The sequence below is a fragment of the Neopelma chrysocephalum genome, unplaced genomic scaffold (assembly GCF_003984885.1).
Source record: "Neopelma chrysocephalum unplaced genomic scaffold, ASM398488v2 Primary Assembly neopelma1_108, whole genome shotgun sequence".
Taxonomy (NCBI): Eukaryota; Metazoa; Chordata; class Aves; order Passeriformes; family Pipridae; genus Neopelma; species Neopelma chrysocephalum.
In genome coordinates this window covers 719,917-739,481 of record NW_020897773.1, presented here as the reverse complement: position 1 = coordinate 739,481, position 19,565 = coordinate 719,917, and the positions used below count along the sequence as shown (strand labels likewise).

The following is a 19,565-nucleotide window of genomic DNA, read 5'->3' as shown; positions in this document are numbered from 1 at the left end:
TGCATCAGTGGGAGCACTGGGATTTCTTCAGGGTGACAGAGACTGCAGAGCATGCAGCAAGTAGAAATTGGTGAGTGAACTCAACAGACAGACAAATGTTTTGCTCCTTCAAGTTGCCAGGTCACTGAGTCAGTATCTCATGAAGCAGCCAACTAGTAAGTAGAGTAAATCCTGCCCTCTCCATTTTCACAGCTTAGGCCATGCTGTACAACATTAACATCACTAACAAAACTTTGCTTTAGGCACAGGTGAAAATGTCCACAGAGAAGAGACATCACTCAATGTCATTTTAAAATTTGCATGTATTTGTGTATATACACACACAAACACACACATATATATATATATTTGTAGTAAATACATATGAACTTCTACACAGTTATAATCACTCCAGTATATACATGCTGTCACTCACCAGGACAATATATTCTGTTGCACTGACAGAATCTCTTGCTTGGTTACCTTTTGAATTGCTCAGTGGAAGGCCAATCTTTGGCAAGCAGATATCTGCAGAAAACCACCAGCTCCAGCAGTGATCCTTCAATATTTGAAGGTTCCCGTCCCAGTTTCCTTCAAGTATCAGCTCTGCTTTCATAGAAATAAATTGTTTCTAACAATATGCTACAACCCTGATAAGCCAAGCAGGATATTTCTTCCAGCACATACAAGTATTTCACATCCTCTCTACACCACGCAATGCAAAAAGTGAAATCATGTTTGCCAGTGATTGTAATCCAATTTGGCCCCATAACTTAGTTAAAAAGAACAAACACAAACAGACAAATAGAAAAAACAACTCTCACATAAACCTTAAAAATCAGCAGACAGAACTCTACTGATTTACGTTTCCAAAGGAAATACCTTTTAGTAATAGTTAACTCTGTCTGCAGCTGTTAAGTCCAAACTTTGCAAATGTAGGAAATGAGGACAGAAAACTAACAGAGAGGAAGAATTACTTATTGTCCAGGCTGAGACACACACACACAACTCGTAAAAACCCTTACGTCCTTCTTAAAAATCAGTTTGAATCACCTGCATGATGTCCTTGTTAAATATCAAAGTAGATTAGCTGGAACAAGTTTATTAGAAAAAGGTACTACATTAAAAATGTGTAATTCAAAGCCTTATCTAAAAAGTTTTTCAGAGATGAAGTTCTGCATCTCTCACTGACGTTGCATTATTCACAAAATCGTGTTACATATTCTGACATTGATCAGCTGTCAAAGAAAAAAAAGCTTGTTTGCATAACAAACACTCAAGTAAAAAGGAAAGGAGAAAATCACAGAACTTGGCTATTACTGAAAAACTGACTCTCAGAGTAGAAATAAAGTCATTTTCAAAGGTGGAGAAAACATAAAGGTTCAGTCAGACCTATATATTTTTTACTGGCACCAAGCACCAATTTTTTTAATGAACTCACTTGAGTGTGTGTAACTATTCCTAGAAGTAATGTAACAGCAGATTAAAGTTTGCACCCCCATATTTTGATACAAACTATGACAGGATATTTCCAAAAGAGTCCCTTTGACAGTAAATAGCTTTTTTAAAACTTGTAATGTAAAAAAAAAAAAAAAATCTTTAAACAGTACAAAAACCTAGGTAAACCAAGCCTCAATCAGTGTGAGAGGGGGACCTCTTCATAAAGGGAAAGTAATTCCTCCTTTGGAGTAGTTACAACAATGCACAGAAATGAGACCAGAAACACACACAGGTCTGATTTACTGGAGTTGTTCAGTCATTTCCACCTGAGGGTAATGTGAGGATTCCAGTATGGACCCAGAAAAATATATAAAAAAAAAATAAAACCTTGGGAGGAGAGAGCAGAAAAGTATCTGTTTTCCCACGCTGAGGATCTGATGTGCTGGAATGGGCAGCCTCGCCTCCATTAGCTGTTGGCTGCAGTGAGGGATGCATCCCACCACTGACACCCTGTCTAGATCTATCATGGATGGCTTGCTATGTCTAACTGAGGTCAGAATAAATAGGCATTTGGGGCAATTTCAACAGACGTTGTACGCACAGCAGCCAACTTAGGAAGTTCAGCCTCACTGCTCTAGTGCTCACATGCTGCTCTGGTCTGTGCACGTTGCCTGCTCTGCTTTTCTAATTACTTGAAGCTCGTGTTTGCACAACACCTCAAATGTATGAAAACTCAGAAATTCCACAGCACAGTTAAAGTTGTGTGCAATTCCAGGGCTAAAACACCTTAGCTTCAGGAAGATCAGACCAGATCAGACCCCTCACCTCTCTAGTGTCCCATTCTACGTACAGGTTTCTGTGCTCACAACAGCCACTGTGCACATCAAATAACATAAAAGTAACACTCTGACATCAGCAAGGAGCCAGGCTTTTCACCAAGAATCCTGTGAAAAATCTCAGTTTAACCGATAACTATTAGATTTTTAGTACACAGCATGTCACAGAATTAGTGTTTTCCTTTACAAATATATGGCACTACGTGTAAAAACTTTATGACCTATTTCAAACAGTGTACCATACTTCACAGCAAAGCTTGAAAAAGAATCCTCTAACTCCCACTTCTTCTAAATGTACAGCTGGTGGGAGGCCAGGGTGTCCATGAATGGTCGCACAAGGTTGTCTGTCGAGAAGTAAAAGATCAAGCCAAAGGTGATGGAGATGGGAAGAGCAGGCAGTGCCTTCTTAAAAACAGCCAGTAATAAAAGTGTTAAGCATAAACCCTGTAAGAGAAAAGAAAATAAAAAACACAAGGACATATAGTAAGATGACCAGAAACGTATCTGCCACCAACAACCCAATATACAGATAATCAGCTACATGCACTGGACACACAGACAGCACTGGAGCCTGCCTGAGCTACCAGTGGTATTATGTATATTTGCCCACACCTTCATCTTTTACACAGGTTGGCCAGGTTTTTCCTCAGCAATCTTGAGCACATCTCTCTGCTGAGACAGTGGTATAAACAGCCAATGCTGACATACAGCTGACCCCAAGAGGTTAACTTATTTACAGATTATTTCACTTTTTGTTCTGTGCCATTATGTATGAAGTACTGACTCAGCAGACAAAAGCACTTTAATCCTGCTCAACTGCAGACAGAAGCTTCACTGAAGGACTCTTATACACAGCAGGATGTGCTTATAACACCTTCCCAGTTTACAAGGTCTCTTGGGGTAAAAAAAGAAAGAAAAACAAAACAAAACAAACTAACCCAAATATCTACTGCTGTTCTTTTGACTGGATTGCTTACTACAATAGGTGAATTCTGGTTTAATCTGGATAGGAGACCAAGCTCTGTTTTCTGGAGCATGTGTGGAAGCTGTTGTACATTTTGGGTAGACAGTAAGGCTAAGTGCATTTAGATATCAATTCCTTCTCTCACCAAAGCCCTTTTTAATTCCTCCATGATGACAAACCTTCAAAGACACTAGGCTCCAAAAATACCCACTAGCTAAAGATCAGCAGACAGGATTTTCTAATAATTTTTTATAACTGTTTATAGGCTACAAGTTTGTTTACAATCCACCTCAGCCTGTGGCTCTGTTCTTATACTCTTAGGGAACATATCTGGCCTACATCTGCTCCTCAGTTCATATCTACCTTTAAAGATGTGCTTACTGCTGGGGCACTGGAGGGACATTTTTGGGGAACCAGAAAGCCACACAGCAGCAAGATTATGAAACTGCAAAAGGAGACAGAACGAATATTAACAACACTGTAAGAAACACAGACTGGGGCATTTGGCCTCATGGACAGACAAGCAAGAACATTTCGCCAGTGCTGGACCCCAGGATACGGAGGTAGGTGATCCTATAGGTTTCTCTGACCTGTGGGGTAGGAAAGCTACACTCAACACACTTTATTTAAGGTAGCTCATTTCTAGCTCTCATGCTCTTTGATCCACAGTCTTCACAAGTGAAAGTCACTTTCACTATCCTTAGGATCTTACTGGGGAAACAGCAGCCCAAGAAAGACATGATAATTGATTTTCTTTTACATTCTAAAAATCCCGCCTTTCTCATTGTTAGTTTCCATGAGGATGCTGATTAAACAGCAAGTGCATAGTAATCATTTTCTACTTAGGTGAAAGCTTGACAGTGTGTGGTCATTAGACCCGGCACGACCGACTCCTTTAGCGGTTACAGTATGTTCATCCTCTGCTTTTACTGATGATTTCCATGGATTTAAGTCTCCTTCTTTTCCATTTTTTCCAGCCCAAATACTAGAATAAGATAGGTCTTCATCCTCTTACTAGCAGCTCCCCTTAGCACAAGGGAGTTAACCTTTTCAACTACATTTGCTAATCAATGTGGTGTTTGTAATATTGACTCTTGTGGCTGATAAAAGTCCCCAATTGTTTAATGCTGAAGCAAACACACCAACAGTTCAGCTACAACTGTTTTTCCTGGGGCTGTTTCACCCCCTTCATCACTTGGCTGGGCTCTGATGAGTCTGTATCATTCAGCTTCAGTGGCTGTTTAAAGCCTGTCTTTATACACAGAGCACTGGGTGGTTTCTCCTAAATATCTAGCATGTCACCTGCAGTTATTTAGCAGCGCTCAGCTGCTGGTACTTCTGGCAACACTGCTGTTCTAAACAGGGTGTAACAGAGCTTTTAAAAGCCTGCTCACTTACTATAAGAATGGCTACAAAGCAGGCGAGCGTAGTATTCCAGTCTCCACTAGCTGTGGCAGCTGCTTTCCCAACAAGCACACTGTAAAATATGAAGTCTCCAAGGCCCAGCTTCACGCCCCCTGAAAGAAGCGGAAAAAGAAAACAAGTATTAATTTTGAGCCTCCTGTTTTGCTTCCTCTGGAACAAATTCTTGTCCCCTGGAAAGCAGGTGAACATTCCTAGTCCTGGCTACCAGCCTGGACCCGCACATTTCCGAGGAGGCTGAGACTTACAGCCCTGCCTCCCGCTAACTGTTTTTCCTCAGCCTCATTCTCTGAGCTGCTTCCCTGGGCTGCATTATAATGTACTGCCTGAGGAAGCACAAGGACAGAGAGGGACAGGAGGCAAGGGGAAGAAGGAACTGTTCAAATTGTACACATAGGCAAGAGATGTCACTGGAACTACAATCCCAGAACAGATTCTGCAGCAGCAAGAAGTAATACACAGTCAGACTCAAGATCTTTGTTATTCAAACAAGTCACAACTCTTCAAATTAACTGTCATTAGTCAAAACTGGGTAAGAGAGCACTAACCACAAAGAGTATAAATGTCAGGCTCTGACTAGACTGAAAACAAGGTATAAAGCTTCCCTTACTTTCCTCCTCCTCGAGCTCCTCTAAAGAAGTGATGGGGCGGGTTGGAACAGGACTCCTCGTCTCTGACATCTGAGAGTCTGCATGTGAAGGGCTCCTGTGGTGTTCTCTCCCATCCTCAGCTTGGTTCCACAAAAATAGGCCAAGAAGAGCATACCAAAAAGAAGAAACACATTTATAACTTGTTTTAGTGGATGAAATCCACACTTCTGTGAAGCTGCCCCGGAATGGGTAAGCCCTTTGTTTCCTGGAGGTGTGATCATCACAACCAGTTCAAGCAGAGACATTAAGTGGCTTTGAGGAAAACAGGTTATTATTTGTAACAGAGGGAAAGGTACGTGTTCACAGCTTCTTTGGCAGCCACCCAGAAGTTCAATGGGTTACCAAGCGAGCACGTACACAGACCTAAGCATTGCCCTGCACAGGCTAGAATGACAAGTAAAGCCAAGTGAAGTTAATATGCATTCCCACATTGTTATATCTTTGGGGTGGAGGTGCTCAGGTATTCCCTAACTGGCCATATGACAAAAATGGATGACTAAGAGGACTGCCATTTATGAGAAAAGTCCTGCCTTGATCACACTGACATTGGAGCTGCGTGTTCACATATAAAAAGCAGACACATTTCATTGTTCACAGATTTAATTTCCTCCCCCCCTTTAAAACACATCTGACAGAGCCCTTGATAGTGCTTTTAGAAGCAGCCAGGCTGTGATCCATGATTCTGTCTGACAGTTCTTATTTTTCAGAAGCTCATACAAACTCTCCAGTCCACATTGGTCTGACAGGATGCTGCTGCTGCCACAGAGGTTTTCTGTACACCTCAGCATGTAGTTTTTACCTGCTTTGGGCCCAGTTTCAAAGCAGTATTGTGGCCCTGCCATTGCTTAGTTTGTTGACTGCTTTATCCTGAAATAAGTGGCATGTTCAGTAATCAAACCTTTGCATACATTTATTGCTTTAACATTAAAAGGTACTGTCATCTCTGAAGTTCTGCAATTAACAACACTGAAAAAAATGCATCTGTGAGGATTCAGGGCCTTACTTTTACTTGCAGTCTCAAACATGGACATTATTTCCATGGGGCAGTGCTCTGTATAGAATAGGGACATGCAAACAAACCTGTATCCCATGTCTGCTGATTTGATCCTCTTGCTGCTGTGTCTGGCTTTGCCATTCCAACTGTCCACATCATAGCAGCTAGAAGAAAGAGAGAAAGTAATCGGCTGCATAAATCATTGGTCACTATAGCCCAGAGGAAATAAGTATTTAGCTGTCCCTAAAAATACAAATCTTTGTCCTTGTAAATGCTTTTAAAACACTCACTCTTAGCTGGTTTCCCCAGGCACTGAGAAGGCAAGGTGGGAGAAAAAGAAGGTAATGCATCCACTCAGTTTTTAAGAAGGTCCCAGAGCACAAATAGCTAAGAGTCAGTATAGTTTTCTCTGTGGGCTAAGGAAAGCAAAATTCCAGAACTAGGGTCTTCATCTCCTTTGTCTTCTTCTGGGTTTCTGGCTTTTCTCTTCAGAGAACAGATTTTCCCAGGAAATGATGGTAGTACAAAAGGTAACCAGAGGTTAACTTAACAGCTTACTCATGTTCTGCTAGAGGTACAGCACACAAGTGAGGGATATGCAGGAGTTGTCACAGTGCTAGTTTTCTCTCTGCCTGTTTGTTTTGTTTCCATCCTGTCAAATATTGCCTATTTCTGTTTTGGTTCCAATAACAACTGAAGGACGCTTGGGAGTTTATTCTTGAGATGGATCCCTAAATTAAAAAGGAATACAAACCATTCTGAAATCAGTGGAAGGAAACTCAAATTATCTGTTTATTTAAGTGTGCATCAGTCTTCCTGTTTTTATAGAAGCTAAACTAAACAAATTAAGCCAAGGCAAACACAGTGCCTGCTTTTCCGCTACAAGCTCAGCCAAGGTGATGCTTTTGCATCTAGAGGGAGCCACAGAATGTGGTCTTGCAAGGGAGACACTGATGTTCTGCATAAGAACTTCTCATTCAGTATTTATGATTTGCTGAACTGCATTCTCCTTTAGAGAAACTCTTTGCTCACTAAAGCATGTGAGAGACTTCATCTTGAGGTCAGTGTAACAATCTCCAGTAAAATGGAGGGCAGCTGAAGCCAACTGAGGCTCTCCTTGGAACACATAAAAGCATTTATATGACATTAAATGCTTGGAAAAAAAAAATCAATCATGTTGTAGACATCCTCAACTTAGCACCGAACATGGAAATACTCATTCATCTTACAAGTGATGTAATGAAAAGTCACTGAGGTCCACGAAGCACCTGAGTCCACGTCCAATGAGCAATGAGTCTCCTGCATTGACTACCTTAACCTTAATCACATATATACCTTTGTGGATAAGGGCACCAGACACCGTGGTAGTTAAACAGCCCAAGAAAACCAGGGAAGAGGGGTGATTTTGTCTGCAAAGCAATACTTGAACAGAGCCCTTTGCAAAGCAGCCAGATAACTAACAATGAAGCAAAGACATTCTAAGCACTACTATCTGTACAGGACACAGGGCAAGAGGGGAATGCAGGAAGAATGGAGCCTCATCACATGTTTAAAGTGTGTCTGTAAAGCTTGCCCACAGGGCATAAGTTATTGAGTTAGCATCACCTAACCACAGAACCTTGCAAACACAACTGCCCACCTTACACACGTTTTTGTATGCAGAAAAAAGGGGCATGTTCTGCACTGTATTCATTAAAGGATAAATCTTCTGAACATTTCAGCTCCACAAGGCAAATGTAGGCTTCCTTTGGCTAATTAGAGTTGGCACCATTGTAACTGATAAACAAGGCCTTCTAAAATGGTCTGTTCCAAAATATAAATGTGTACCAATCTTATGGCAAGGAAGTCACTAAAATAGTGCTGTTTGGTTTGACGCAGAAACAGTTTAATAGAGTTTAATCTGGCTAAAAACATTAACATTCTAATCTTACTCACAGGAATATATTAATGCAGGGAAAATTGGCTCATTTCTCTCCTGAGCAGTTTCTACCAGCATTCTCAGTGGCCCCTTGGGACAGAGAACAGCCATCAGATCTGCAAAAAGAAAAGGGCCAGTCAATCTTATCCTGAACTATCATACATATTTTACATTCTTTATCTTTAAAAAGGCATTCTCCCCTCAAAATAACATATATCAATATTAACTGGATGATTTCCTGAATGGCAGTTTCCACCACTTTGCATAACTCTAGCTGTTCTAGTCCCTGAAAATGTTGTTCACTTAAAATACCATCTCCAAGCCTTAATGTAATAATAAGAGTTTTCATTGTGCTAATCCTATAAAAAGCCTCTTGAGAATATCATATTATTTCTTTGAAAGTAGATGACAGCATTTCATTGAGGTGTTAAATTTAATTAGAGGAGGAGGAGTGGGGGTATTTTGTTCACATTCCACAATCCATGACTACATACACTGGCTCTGTGTATCACATGAATGAAGGCCTTTGGTCCAGTACCTCTTTGCCTACTCCCTCTCCTCCATCAGAGCTCTGCCCCAATCTGAATGTTACTTCCTGGAAGCCTCTTGTTCTGCAGGTTCTCTTGAAACTTGTAACTCATACCAAAATCTGTGATCCCTCGATAACAGTAAATAAAACCTGCAAGACTATCAGGTTGCTACTGATAAAAATCCAACCACCCCTACCATGCAGTTAGGTGTGGTTCAGTACTTCCCTGACTTGGTGATCCACTGTGAAAGACCTGGTAGGAGTACACTACCCACACAGCCAAGTTAGCAAGAGAAATGCTAGGGAGTCAACTTAATTGCCCATTTGCCTCTTTCTAAAGCTGGTAGCACCATAAAACTGTTTTTCAATGACATACACAGTCCTGAGATTGCTTCAGAGTGACCTTTCCAGGAGCCACCCCTTGAGAGCCACAACCCAGACTTACCATAGATGGAGATTGCACCTAGAATCACCCATGCTGACCACTCAGGTAGATATTTAATGAAAACCAATGCCATTAGAGCACTGATCATAATGAGATATGCTTGCTGGAGCTGCAAGGGACCTTTCCAGTGGATGCAAATCATTCCAACAGCTCCAAAATTCCAGATGACTAAGAACAGAGTGGGGTAATCCATGGCCACATTGTAGGTCTTCAATACTTCACTGAAACACAACAAGAAAATTTAGCTAAGCAATAAAAGCAACTGACATGTAAAGCATCCTACTAGCTGCAGTTAAACAAACAAGCCCCCAACTACACCAGGAGGAAGCAGAATAGAAACAACTTTTAATCACGAAAGGGGAACCTTCCCTGTGGCCAGTTGCTGCTCTGAGTTCTCTGTTCCTCCTGCATGAGATGGACACCTTGTGTGTGCAGACAAGCACCACACTGCCCTAGTCCCAAGTTCAACAGCGATTCCAAGGATTTGAGCAGGCAGGATTTCAAGTTTAAATTGAACACTGGCCTGCAGCTATATGACTCTCTACACCAAAGAAGTCACATAAGTGTCATCCCACCAGATGCATGATGCTCACAGTTAAAGATGAAAAGTCTTAACAAGTGACACCCACAAGTTAAAAGTCTGAGCTGGGAGCCAAGGGAATGAGCTTGAAACAATGTAGTCTAAGAAAAAGGCAAGACAAATCAGAGAAGCAACTCAGCACATGAAGTTCATCTCCATTTGCTTCTCACTGTATAATTCAGGGCCTCTGTACCACAATGTTCAGCCTGTTCATTTCATGCTCACAGTATCACTTCCCAGTGATTTTTTTACAGTAGGCACTGTAAAATCAGGCATTGCCTAATAAAGACCTCATTTTCCATTTTTTAAAAAAGAAAGCTATCTGATTCTAACAATCCTAAAACCTCCATTTGGAGAAGGGGAGACATTTCTTTCCTTGTTCAAGCTGGGGACTTTCTGCAAAAAGGTAGAGGAGCCCTGAACTGAGAGGTTACCTGCACCATTCCCACTTACCCAAGATATATGTAGGTAAAGAGGAAGAGCAGCATCAAAGAGGACAGGATCAGCCAGCCGTGGATGAACTGTCAAGGGCAAGAAGAGACAGTGATTGTAGGGGCTGTTACCCCTGCACAGGTCACAGTACTGCAGCCTGACAGTCTCCTTCTGCACTCCTGCTCCCACATCCAAAGACCCTGCCTTCCCCATGGTCAGTCAGGGAGGAGGGACAGCCAGTTCCTCCCAGTTCTCCCAAACTCTTTCACTTCATATTCTGTGTCTTAGTGGTTTTGCTGGTTTGGGTTTTTTTAAGTCTCTTTCCTATGCATTTCCATGGGTATCCATACTTGCTCCTAGCTTAGGTGAGCACATTCTCTCTGCTTGATGGGGAGCATGAGGGGTTTACCCAAGGCTGTTAAATAAATTCATCTTTGGGACAAGTTTACAAAGCAGGAATGGCCAGAGCTCAAATACTGGGCTGGTACCACCTATTCCCTGGGCACCACAGAACCTGAATGTGCTTTTCCCTCCAACCCTAGGCAGGAATAATATCAGTTCCCACAAAGGCTGTCTGAAATGTCTTAAGAGAAGGCATTCACAGTAAATGGTACAACTTTAGTCCATAAATACAAATGGCAAAACCTTTGGATCAGATGGAGAAAACTCAGACCCAAGTAACACAAAGCAGAAGGCCTCGTTTTTAAGAGCCTGCCTTTAGTGACTAAATAACAGCAGCGCACATGCAGGGGCACAGCTCTACTACCACTGACAAAGGCTTCAATTTGATACCTGCTATGACTAAGATGTGGATTAGTCAGTGCAGTGCCTATATTTCTCACTGACACGCAAGGCCCACTTGAACTCAAGCTCAGGAATAGGTGGAAAAGGCTCTGTCATGAACGCTTTACCTTGTAGCAGCGATATTTATAGAGCAGAACTAGGAACACAGTCATTACAATGATGACACTGATCATTATGATAGTGTTCAACACCGAGTTCAAGAGGCGCTGGCCCACAGATGGGGTATCCTCACTGAAAGGAGTGTAGATCCTGCAGGAGAAAGCAAAAGCCATGTAAAGTATATATAATCTCTTCTAACTATCCACCCCAGATAAAACCAGACCTCTCTGTGTGTGGGAAAGAAAGGGAGGTAGGACTATCAAGGACAGCAAAAACGAGATGTAGCCTCCGAAGGGGCTGGGCTCAAGTTTAATTATCAACTAAAGATTAGTGGTCTCTATCAAAACCACATTCCTACAGAGAAGCTGTGGCTGGCAGAGCTCAAAACAAAAAGGCCTAGAGTATAAATGACTTTAGTTTAGTAACTGCTCTCCAGGCCATGAATTTTTACTGCATGCTCTGGATCCTCTCCATGATAATTAGCAGGATATATCCCAGGTGCTGTTCTGAAAGGGGGGACACCTTTTCTTTCCACACTTGGTAGGAGAGTCTTGGACTCTTTTACCCCATCTCATCACCCTGCACCCCTTCCCACCACCCTGTTTTGTTTCCTTTGGTTCAGTTCAAGGGAGCACAGTCCCTGTTTCTCCACTCAATGTGTGAAGCACAGTTAGAGCTCCAGGAGACAGGCCCTAGGAGTCAGACACAGTCAGCAAGAGCTGGATGGAATTATGTATCCACACCATGAGTCTTCAGGAACCAGAAATATCACCAGGAAATGAGACACTCATCCAAATGAACATGCTATTCCCTGATTGCTGCCAGCTAGCAAGTGAACAGCCTAGGAGTTCGGCCCGGGCCTTTTATGCTGCAGAATGAAGCAGCTCTGTTATCACGCTGCTCACAGGCCTCACTCAGGGCACCCTAACGACAGTGCTAACGAATCGCTGTTAAGGCAGGTATGGAAAAAACTTACACAGGTGAACGCAGCGTACTTTAGTAAGCTCTCTGTATGTTTATAGAGCCACCTCTACCTGTGTAAAGGTTCTCCCAGCCTGCCAAGGGAGCGCTGTGCGTGCACAGACGCGTGTGCACGGAGGTGTGTGTGACGCTGGGGGTCCCACATTACTCAGAGGCTGTTTGCAGACCCCACTTACAGCTGCCCGTTTTTCTCCGTATAGAAGCGCACTGACTTTATGGTGGCGACGACAACAATCATACAAAGGGTGACAGGCACAAAGAGCATGATTACATGCTTTGCTCCATATTTCAGAGTCAGTTCCTCCTCTTCATTTTCCGGGGCACTTTCTCTCACTGGAACACCCGAGCCAGACATTTCTCCACCGGCAACATTGTTTGGGCTACGGCTGCTACCTGCTCGCCTCTTCTGAAAAGAAATATTAGCAAACATATAAGATGCTTATTTTCTTTGTGTTCAAAGCTTTATTCCATCATATCTTATGAGGCTGCTGTAGGCCACCACAGTATACCAACTGGGTTCTAATAGAACGTACTACCAACTAGTTATAAAATACCAACTGAACAGTACAACAGAAATTCCATTGCAGACAGGTTGCAGTGGAGTTTTTAAACCACAACCATGAATATATCTAAGGGCCTCTTCAAGTGCAAATATATAGAGGCACACATGCACACAAAGGGCAAGATGCCCAGAGCTGAGACAGAAGAAATGTCATCTGAGGTGGCATAAGCTTGACAATTTCCTCCCCCTGCAGCAATGCTGCACTTGCTTTACTCTGCTGCTTTGCTGGCAGCTGGACTAGATTCTGTTCATTAGCTGCATCAGACCAGAGCAGAAAAAGGGTGTCTGGCAAAACAAGAAGGCTAAAAAGGATATCCTGCAAGAGTCATATGTGCATCAGGTCCTGATTAAAAGCCTGTATCTTTACCAAAAGGAAGGAAAAGGGAGGAGTATATATGGAGATAAAAATGGGGAAAAAGTCATAGTGGAGGAAATGGGAACAGGCAGTGCTGCTGCTGGTTGAGAGTGACACCAGGGAAACAACACTGGCCAAAGCCAATCCTAGAAGCCAGTCTGCCAGGAGGGATTGAGGGGTAGCAGGACTACATCTGTCATCACACCCCACGTCCTCACTCCCCAGGATGGACGCACACCTACCCTGTGTGCCTGCACTTCCCCTGCTTCCGAGGCTTGCAGGCCATCCTGGTAGGAGGGTACTGGAGGGCTCTCTGCAGACATCAGGGATGTTCTCTCATTGCAGGGCTCCTCCTCACTGTCCGAATTGTTCATGAATGTGATCATCGCCGCTTTCCTATGGAGCACTCAGGAGGGGCACAGCCAAGCACTACTCAAGGCTGAAGGGACAAGCAGAGCAAAGAAAACAGTGAATACCACAGTGCAAACAACGGAAGTCTGAAAAGGAGGCACAATTTCAGCAGGGAGGCTACAGTACACCACGTAATTCCATCTTCTCCTAACAGCTGATCTAGTCTGCCATCACCCCAGGCATGACAATCCATTCCATTAAAGTCACTGTGACTTCTGCAGTCAGGAAGATCAGCAAAATGCAGCACTGAAGAAACCTAGTACTTTTTCTTTGCCACAGCTTTTGCAGTTGCTACCTCTATTTTCCCTCTCCTACCTGTACACCTTGCCTTCCACAAAGGAGGTTTCTCAGTGCTCAGTGTTTATTTTGCACAGGCCAAACAAAGCTTTGCTCAAATGCTGGCTGCCTGATAGAAAGCTAAGAGAGCTCAGCTCTTACACAACACTCTGCGAGCATCCGCAAGTAGCAGAACTTTCTTAATAACCTGGAGCCTCAGCTTTACATAAGCCACTAATCAGAAGTTACGTGCTGTCTTCCCTGTTATGACTGTTTATTAATCAGATGAATTTTATAAGCAGTTCTTCTCTTTGCCCATGGACAAGGAGAGGTTTGTGTAGTAAGGAAAAGACCTGTTTCCTTAGGAAAGCCACTTTTGGGTTTTTTGTCTTGTGATTAAAAGCAAAATTATTTGGATGGGCAAAAACTTGGAGTATAAAAGTGGTGAATAGATATGTTTGGCCTCTTTTCACCTATGGCTGTGCAGAAAAGCAGGCAAAGCAGTGACACAGTGCAGGAAAGAAAGAACAGCTCTCCTTTCTAAACACCAGAGGGAGAAGGTACACTGCCCTGGACACTGTAGAACAGCCTTAAAGTCAGGGTTTCAGGAAGCTTTAGAGACAAATGATAGGAAAATTCTTTTTAGCATTTTTTAAGTCAGCTTAACAAAACAACTGAAGTAATTAAATCACCTTCTGATTCTCAGCCACCCATCCATAAGCAAAACTGTACCTCTAATGCATTCTAAGCTGTAATATCTGCAAGAAAACACCTCTCCTCTACAGTACTTCACCCAACTTCATGTGTCTCAGGAAATAGATCCAACTCAGAAGAGGAAGCTGAAGAAGCCACGTGATTTGGACGCAGTCACTTAAATCTGAATCACGCATTCATAGTCCAACCAGCACACTCTGCTGTCTACCAGCCAGCTTGAGAGGTCAGCATGGGTACTCTGAAGAACTGTGAGATATTCTTGCTTCTCACTAAAGAAATTGAAATTTGCTTTCAAGGAAGGAAAGAGGGAGGAGTGGAAGATCCCCCTTTCTTTCACAGCCTCCTCAACACATCTGGCACCTTCAGGAAATTTTAGAACATCAACTCAATCTACCCAAGTGAAACATTTTGCAGACATCTGGCTCCTCCCCTGCCTTCTCTTGCTTTTCCATATAATTTTGTTCCTCTTTTGATGATAAAAGTGGTAAAGTTATGGGAAATAAATGCAGGGCTAGCTCTCACAATAGGCCTGTCAGCTTCATAGCAATCCTGTGTTCTTACTGAGTGAGCTGCTTAACACTTGCATTTGTGGGCTTATTTCTCACAGAGACCAAAATCTCCACTCTGGGTCTTAACACACTCTTCCAGCTAAGCACATGAGGGCTCCAGTTTACAGCTGGGATACTAGACTCTGGTTCAGTTATCGGATTTAGGTCTTTAAAGAAGTCGGATATATAAAGTCATTCAGTCATGACATACTTTTGGATCAGGAACAGGGTAAGTTATGCGTGCCACAGGATCTGTGACCTATGGAATTTAAATAACTCTAAAACCCTTCTGCCCATGTCAGAGACCAGGGAACAAATAAATTAAGACTTACTCTCTGATAGTTTGGGACCAATATTTGGGTTTTAACAACCCAATGAAAATACTAAATAACTTTTTCTCCCAGTATTTAAGAAATCATTTTTGCTACATGAACAGAGAAATTCTGCAGAGGATTTAAAAGGGACAGTCAATTAGCCTACTTTCAACACCCTTGTTATGCCCACTGGAGGAGTTAAACCAATAGCAAAATGACAGCGCCAATTACTAACCTTCATAATTGCACGGAAAAAATAATCTCCTGTTGAAATACAGCCAACTTTAAGGACGTTTTCTGCTATTCTCCCTCCACAAGGATATGGACATGCAAAGATGCAATGATACTTCTGGTCAGCAAGCAGATTCAAGCCTGAGCACAGCTTTACTGTCCCTTATTTACAAGGCTGTGGTTTCAGTGAGGGTTGACACAAACACACCACAAAAATTTTATAGGAGCTCTTGTGGCAACCAGCCCTCAACGTATCCTCAGACTCTGTACTCACAGCTGCCTTAAACTGACATAAATATGTGGTCCTGCCAAAGGGGTTGTGCCACCCCCCTCCATCTCTCTGGTACCAACACCAGGTGCTCATCAGCTGTTTAGCACTTTTGAAAAGATAGTAAGGCACCTGTTTTCCTTTGCTTTCACAGAGCGAGGCCCCAGCAGGACTGGCTCCCAGAGTGGCAGTGCCCATACAAGGAAAAGGAAGCATCGTGTCACCCCCCTTCCAGTAGGGTCAAGCCTTACAGTGACAAGCCTTCTGCCAGCTCCCAGACAAGCAGCCCATCCTCACCTCAGGTCTGCAACACCTATGGCAGTGTGGCTCTTAGCTAAGCAGAAGCCTTGGACATACAGTTTATGGAGGCAGGAACACTGGTCCTCCCCCTCTATCCCACCATGGACCCAGAAGGGATTTTGCCTAATGCCACTGTTTATTCATCAGACCTGCACTTTGAACTGGCACCAAGGCTGTGCTGGCTGCCAGACAGAGCTTTGGTTTAAGCAGTCTGTCCTTCAGGGGAAGAAGGACCAGCCTGGTGACTCTCACACATGTACCCAGCACAACAGCACCCTTTGGGCTGAGCAGAGCAAAAGAAGATAAAGCTTCTGCCCTGGGGCTTGCTTGCCAAACAGAAAGGGAGCCACAGAGCACCATGCAACCAAGAAAGGGGTGTTACAGAGCCACACTGTTTTCTGGTGTCATTTCACAAGTTAAATTAAGGAAAAAGGCGTCGTGGAGATGACTTCTACCTGTCAAAACTATGCTGGATACCCCATAATGGAAAGCACAGGAACCTTCTTACCCACTCATGCACAGCAAATATGTCTGTGCATACTAGCTGTGTTTCCTAGGCTGAGCTGAAAAAGGGAAAGAACAGTTCAGGAATGGAAAACACGGAGCACTGAGACAAGCACACTTCCTTTCTGGCTGAGGCAGCAGAAGGAGCTTCCGGAGTGTGTGGGGGAAATGTGAGCTGTATCTATATCCACAGAAAGTTTTAGAGCATGGTCTACCAAATACTTTAAACGAAGAAGTTGAATAACATGCGCCAGCCCATCATCAAACTGACCCAGTAGGTTGTATCAGGCAAAGTTTTCCTCTTCGCCTCTGTAGATGGGTTCAAACCACCAGATCCCATTCAAAAAAATCACGCAACATTTAAGAGCTAAAAGACTGAACTCTCAAAACTGTGTGGCAAAAATGAGAAGGGGCAAAAACTAGGTCAGTAATAAGTGCTGCGTGTAACAGAGTAGCCGAGGTGGGAATACAATTACTCCTGCTTTATAGCAGTCTTGTGAAGCCTGAAGGAAAGCAGGAGTCACCAATTCTCTCTTTCCACATGTCCTTCGTGCAAGGGACGTCTTTCTTCAACTGTGACAAATCAGCTTTATGGATTTTGACGAAACTGGGCCAGTTCACACCAACATTAGGATGTAAGCTCAGTTTGCCTTTTATTTTCATGATACAAACAACCTAAATCCTTTGCTCTGCATTTCATCTGTCACAAATAATATCAATACAATATACAGCACAGAACAGCTGCTATAGCTTTCAGAATACTTATCCACTCGAGAGTTAAAATTCCTGCTTATACAATATAAGAAAACAATATTGTTCTCTTTGATGGCAATCAGATGAAGAGAATTGTTTTTTCTTTGCTATATTTAGATCAAGAGAAAGCTTTGGGATGACACTGACAGCCTGACGTTCTCCTAAGTTTTGGCTCTAGCAATCACTGCTGTTGGTAAGAAGAGAAGGAAAAAAACTCTTAAGAAATCCTAAGTGGTGGGGCCAAAATTAGGAGGAAAGATTACCAGGTTCTTGCCAATAAATAAAGCCAGAATGGGCATGCTGCTAAAATGACAGGGGACTTGGAACACACCATCTCAGTGGCTAAAAGAGAACTTGAAAATACCACTCACTTTCAGCCTCAGATCACAAACAATAACAACACAGGAGATGGTATGGGAGGTTGTAAAGATTTGTAGCTTTCTTTCTCCATTTTAGCTGAACACTGCTTTCTTTTGTCCCACAAGAAAGACACAACACGTAGCCCCAAAGGCCGATTTTGCTGGCAGAGCTGAAATCAGACCCTCCCCAAGAGGGTCAGAAGAATTATTTTGCCAGCATCGAGCCCAAGTACTCTTATCAGCCAACTCCACATCACAGTATAAAGGCACCACAGCCCTGCAGACACACTTTCACCAGCAAAACCCCAAAGCTTGGGTCAGACTTCACATGCAGGAGCAGCTCCTCACGTTGGTCCTAATCCTGCCGGGGACATCGGAGCCAGCAGGTGCTGGAGGTGACACACTGGGGACACTCAAGGACACCTGTGTTGGGGCTGAGTTCCTGCGTCCTACCCGGCTGGCACAGAGCCTGGGTGCCCCTGCTTTCCCCCGAGGCCCACCAGGGGCTGCTGGCTGGCAGGGGACACACAGGGACACACCGGGGCTGGCTCTGCTTCCCTGCTCATCCAAGCGCATGGCCGGAGACAGGGACAACACACACCTACATTTAAAAGAAAAAAAAAAACCACCCCGCCCCCACACACACCCCCGCCAGGCAGAGATTTTGCAGGAGGCCAGAGGAGACCCTGCTCCCATGCAGATGCTCTTTCTCCCCAAGTGTCCCTTCTAAGGCTTAAAAAGCTGCTGCCGCTGAAGGTGCGCCGGAGGCACTTCCAAACGAAACCCGGGATGGCAGGTGGGGACGCCACCGCCCGGGAGAAATAAACGGACATGTAATTTACGCATATATACGTATATACAAAACCACACGTGTAAATATATATTTTTATATATACATATATGAAATACACACCCAAATAAGAATATACGTATGTACGTATACACATACAGAGATAGACGCGGTGACCCCGAGACCCCGCGCGAACGACAGGCCCCGGCCCGTGCCGCCCCAGCCGTAGCCCGCAGCATCCCCCCGGGGGCGCATCCCTATCCCTATTCCCATCCCGATCCCGCTTCCCCAGCCGGCCCCGCTGTTTACCTGCTCCCGACCAGGCGCGCGCTCCCCGGCGCTCCCATTGGCTCCGCCGCGCCCCGGCCCCGGCGCCAGCCGGGAGGGACGGCCGCGCTCGCCCATTGGTCGTCGAGGCTGTCGTTCCGCGGGTGCCCCCACCTACGAGCCGCTCTTCTCCAATAGAAGAGGAGAACGGGAGGAGGGTCGGCCAATAGGAAGGCGGCTCTCGCTGGCCGGGGAGGCGGTGGGGAGGTGGCGGCGGGGTCGCCATAGTGGGGAGGGTGCGGGCGGTGCCCGGGCTTCGGGTCACTGGGAGTCCTAGAGTGGTTTAGCTTGGAAGGGACCTTAAAGGTCATCCAGTTCCAACCCCCACTGCCATAGGAAGGGCCATCTTCCGCCCGGCCAGGCTGCTCTAAACCCCATCCAACAGTTGAACACTTCCAGGGGTAGAGCAACCACAGCTTCTCTGGGCAACCTGTTCCAGTGCCTCATCACCCTCACAGCAAAAAACTTCCTCCTAATATCTAATCTAAACCTGCCCTCTTTGAGTTTGAATCCATTGCCCCTTGTGCCGTCACTACATGCTCTTGTAGAAAGTCCCTCTCTGCCCTTCTTGTAGGGTTCCTTCAGCTGCTGCAAGGCTTAAATGTTTATCAACACGTTCCTTCAGTAAATGAAAAGCTATGCAAGTGTGCAGATCCTGATGGAAATTAGAAGGGATAATAATTAGGTAGAAGTGGGGAGAACTAAATAGAGAAGCCAGAGGAAATGGTCAAAGAATGGTTCTGCTAGAGTTGTGTCTGACCTCTGCTCACTAGAATAGAG

The 19,565-nt window shown here is 44.1% G+C and overlaps 1 protein-coding gene across 1 annotated transcript; it reads right to left on the bottom strand.

The window, feature by feature from the left end:
• Positions 1–284: 284 nt before the first annotated feature.
• Positions 285–18,844, bottom strand: PSEN2 (presenilin 2). The gene is made up of 11 exons (XM_027696565.1): positions 18,768–18,844; positions 13,233–13,429; positions 12,250–12,479; positions 11,101–11,242; positions 10,211–10,278; positions 9,178–9,398; positions 8,221–8,319; positions 6,372–6,449; positions 5,252–5,371; positions 4,618–4,736; positions 285–2,699 (listed from the first exon to the last, which is right to left on the bottom strand). The coding sequence occupies exons 2-11, from the start codon at positions 13,374–13,376 to the stop codon at positions 2,544–2,546; spliced, it is 1,377 nt and encodes a 458-aa protein (XP_027552366.1). The 5' UTR covers positions 13,377–13,429; positions 18,768–18,844; the 3' UTR covers positions 285–2,543.
• Between the last annotated feature and the right edge of the window lie 721 nt (positions 18,845–19,565).

What these genes read in the sequence shown, in the direction of transcription:
- PSEN2 (XM_027696565.1), bottom strand. Translation starts at nt 13,376, where the DNA reads ATGATCACATTCATGAACAATTCGGACAGTGAGGAGGAGCCCTGCAAT. An exon ending in TTTACCTACATATATCTTGG is followed by an intron (nt 9,399 to 10,210) that starts GTAAGTGGGAAT and finishes GTTGTGTTTCAG; the next exon opens with TGAAGTATTGAAGACCTACA. An exon ending in GCTTTGTAGCCATTCTTATA is followed by an intron (nt 2,700 to 4,617) that starts GTAAGTGAGCAG and finishes TTTCTCTTACAG; the next exon opens with GGTTTATGCTTAACACTTTT.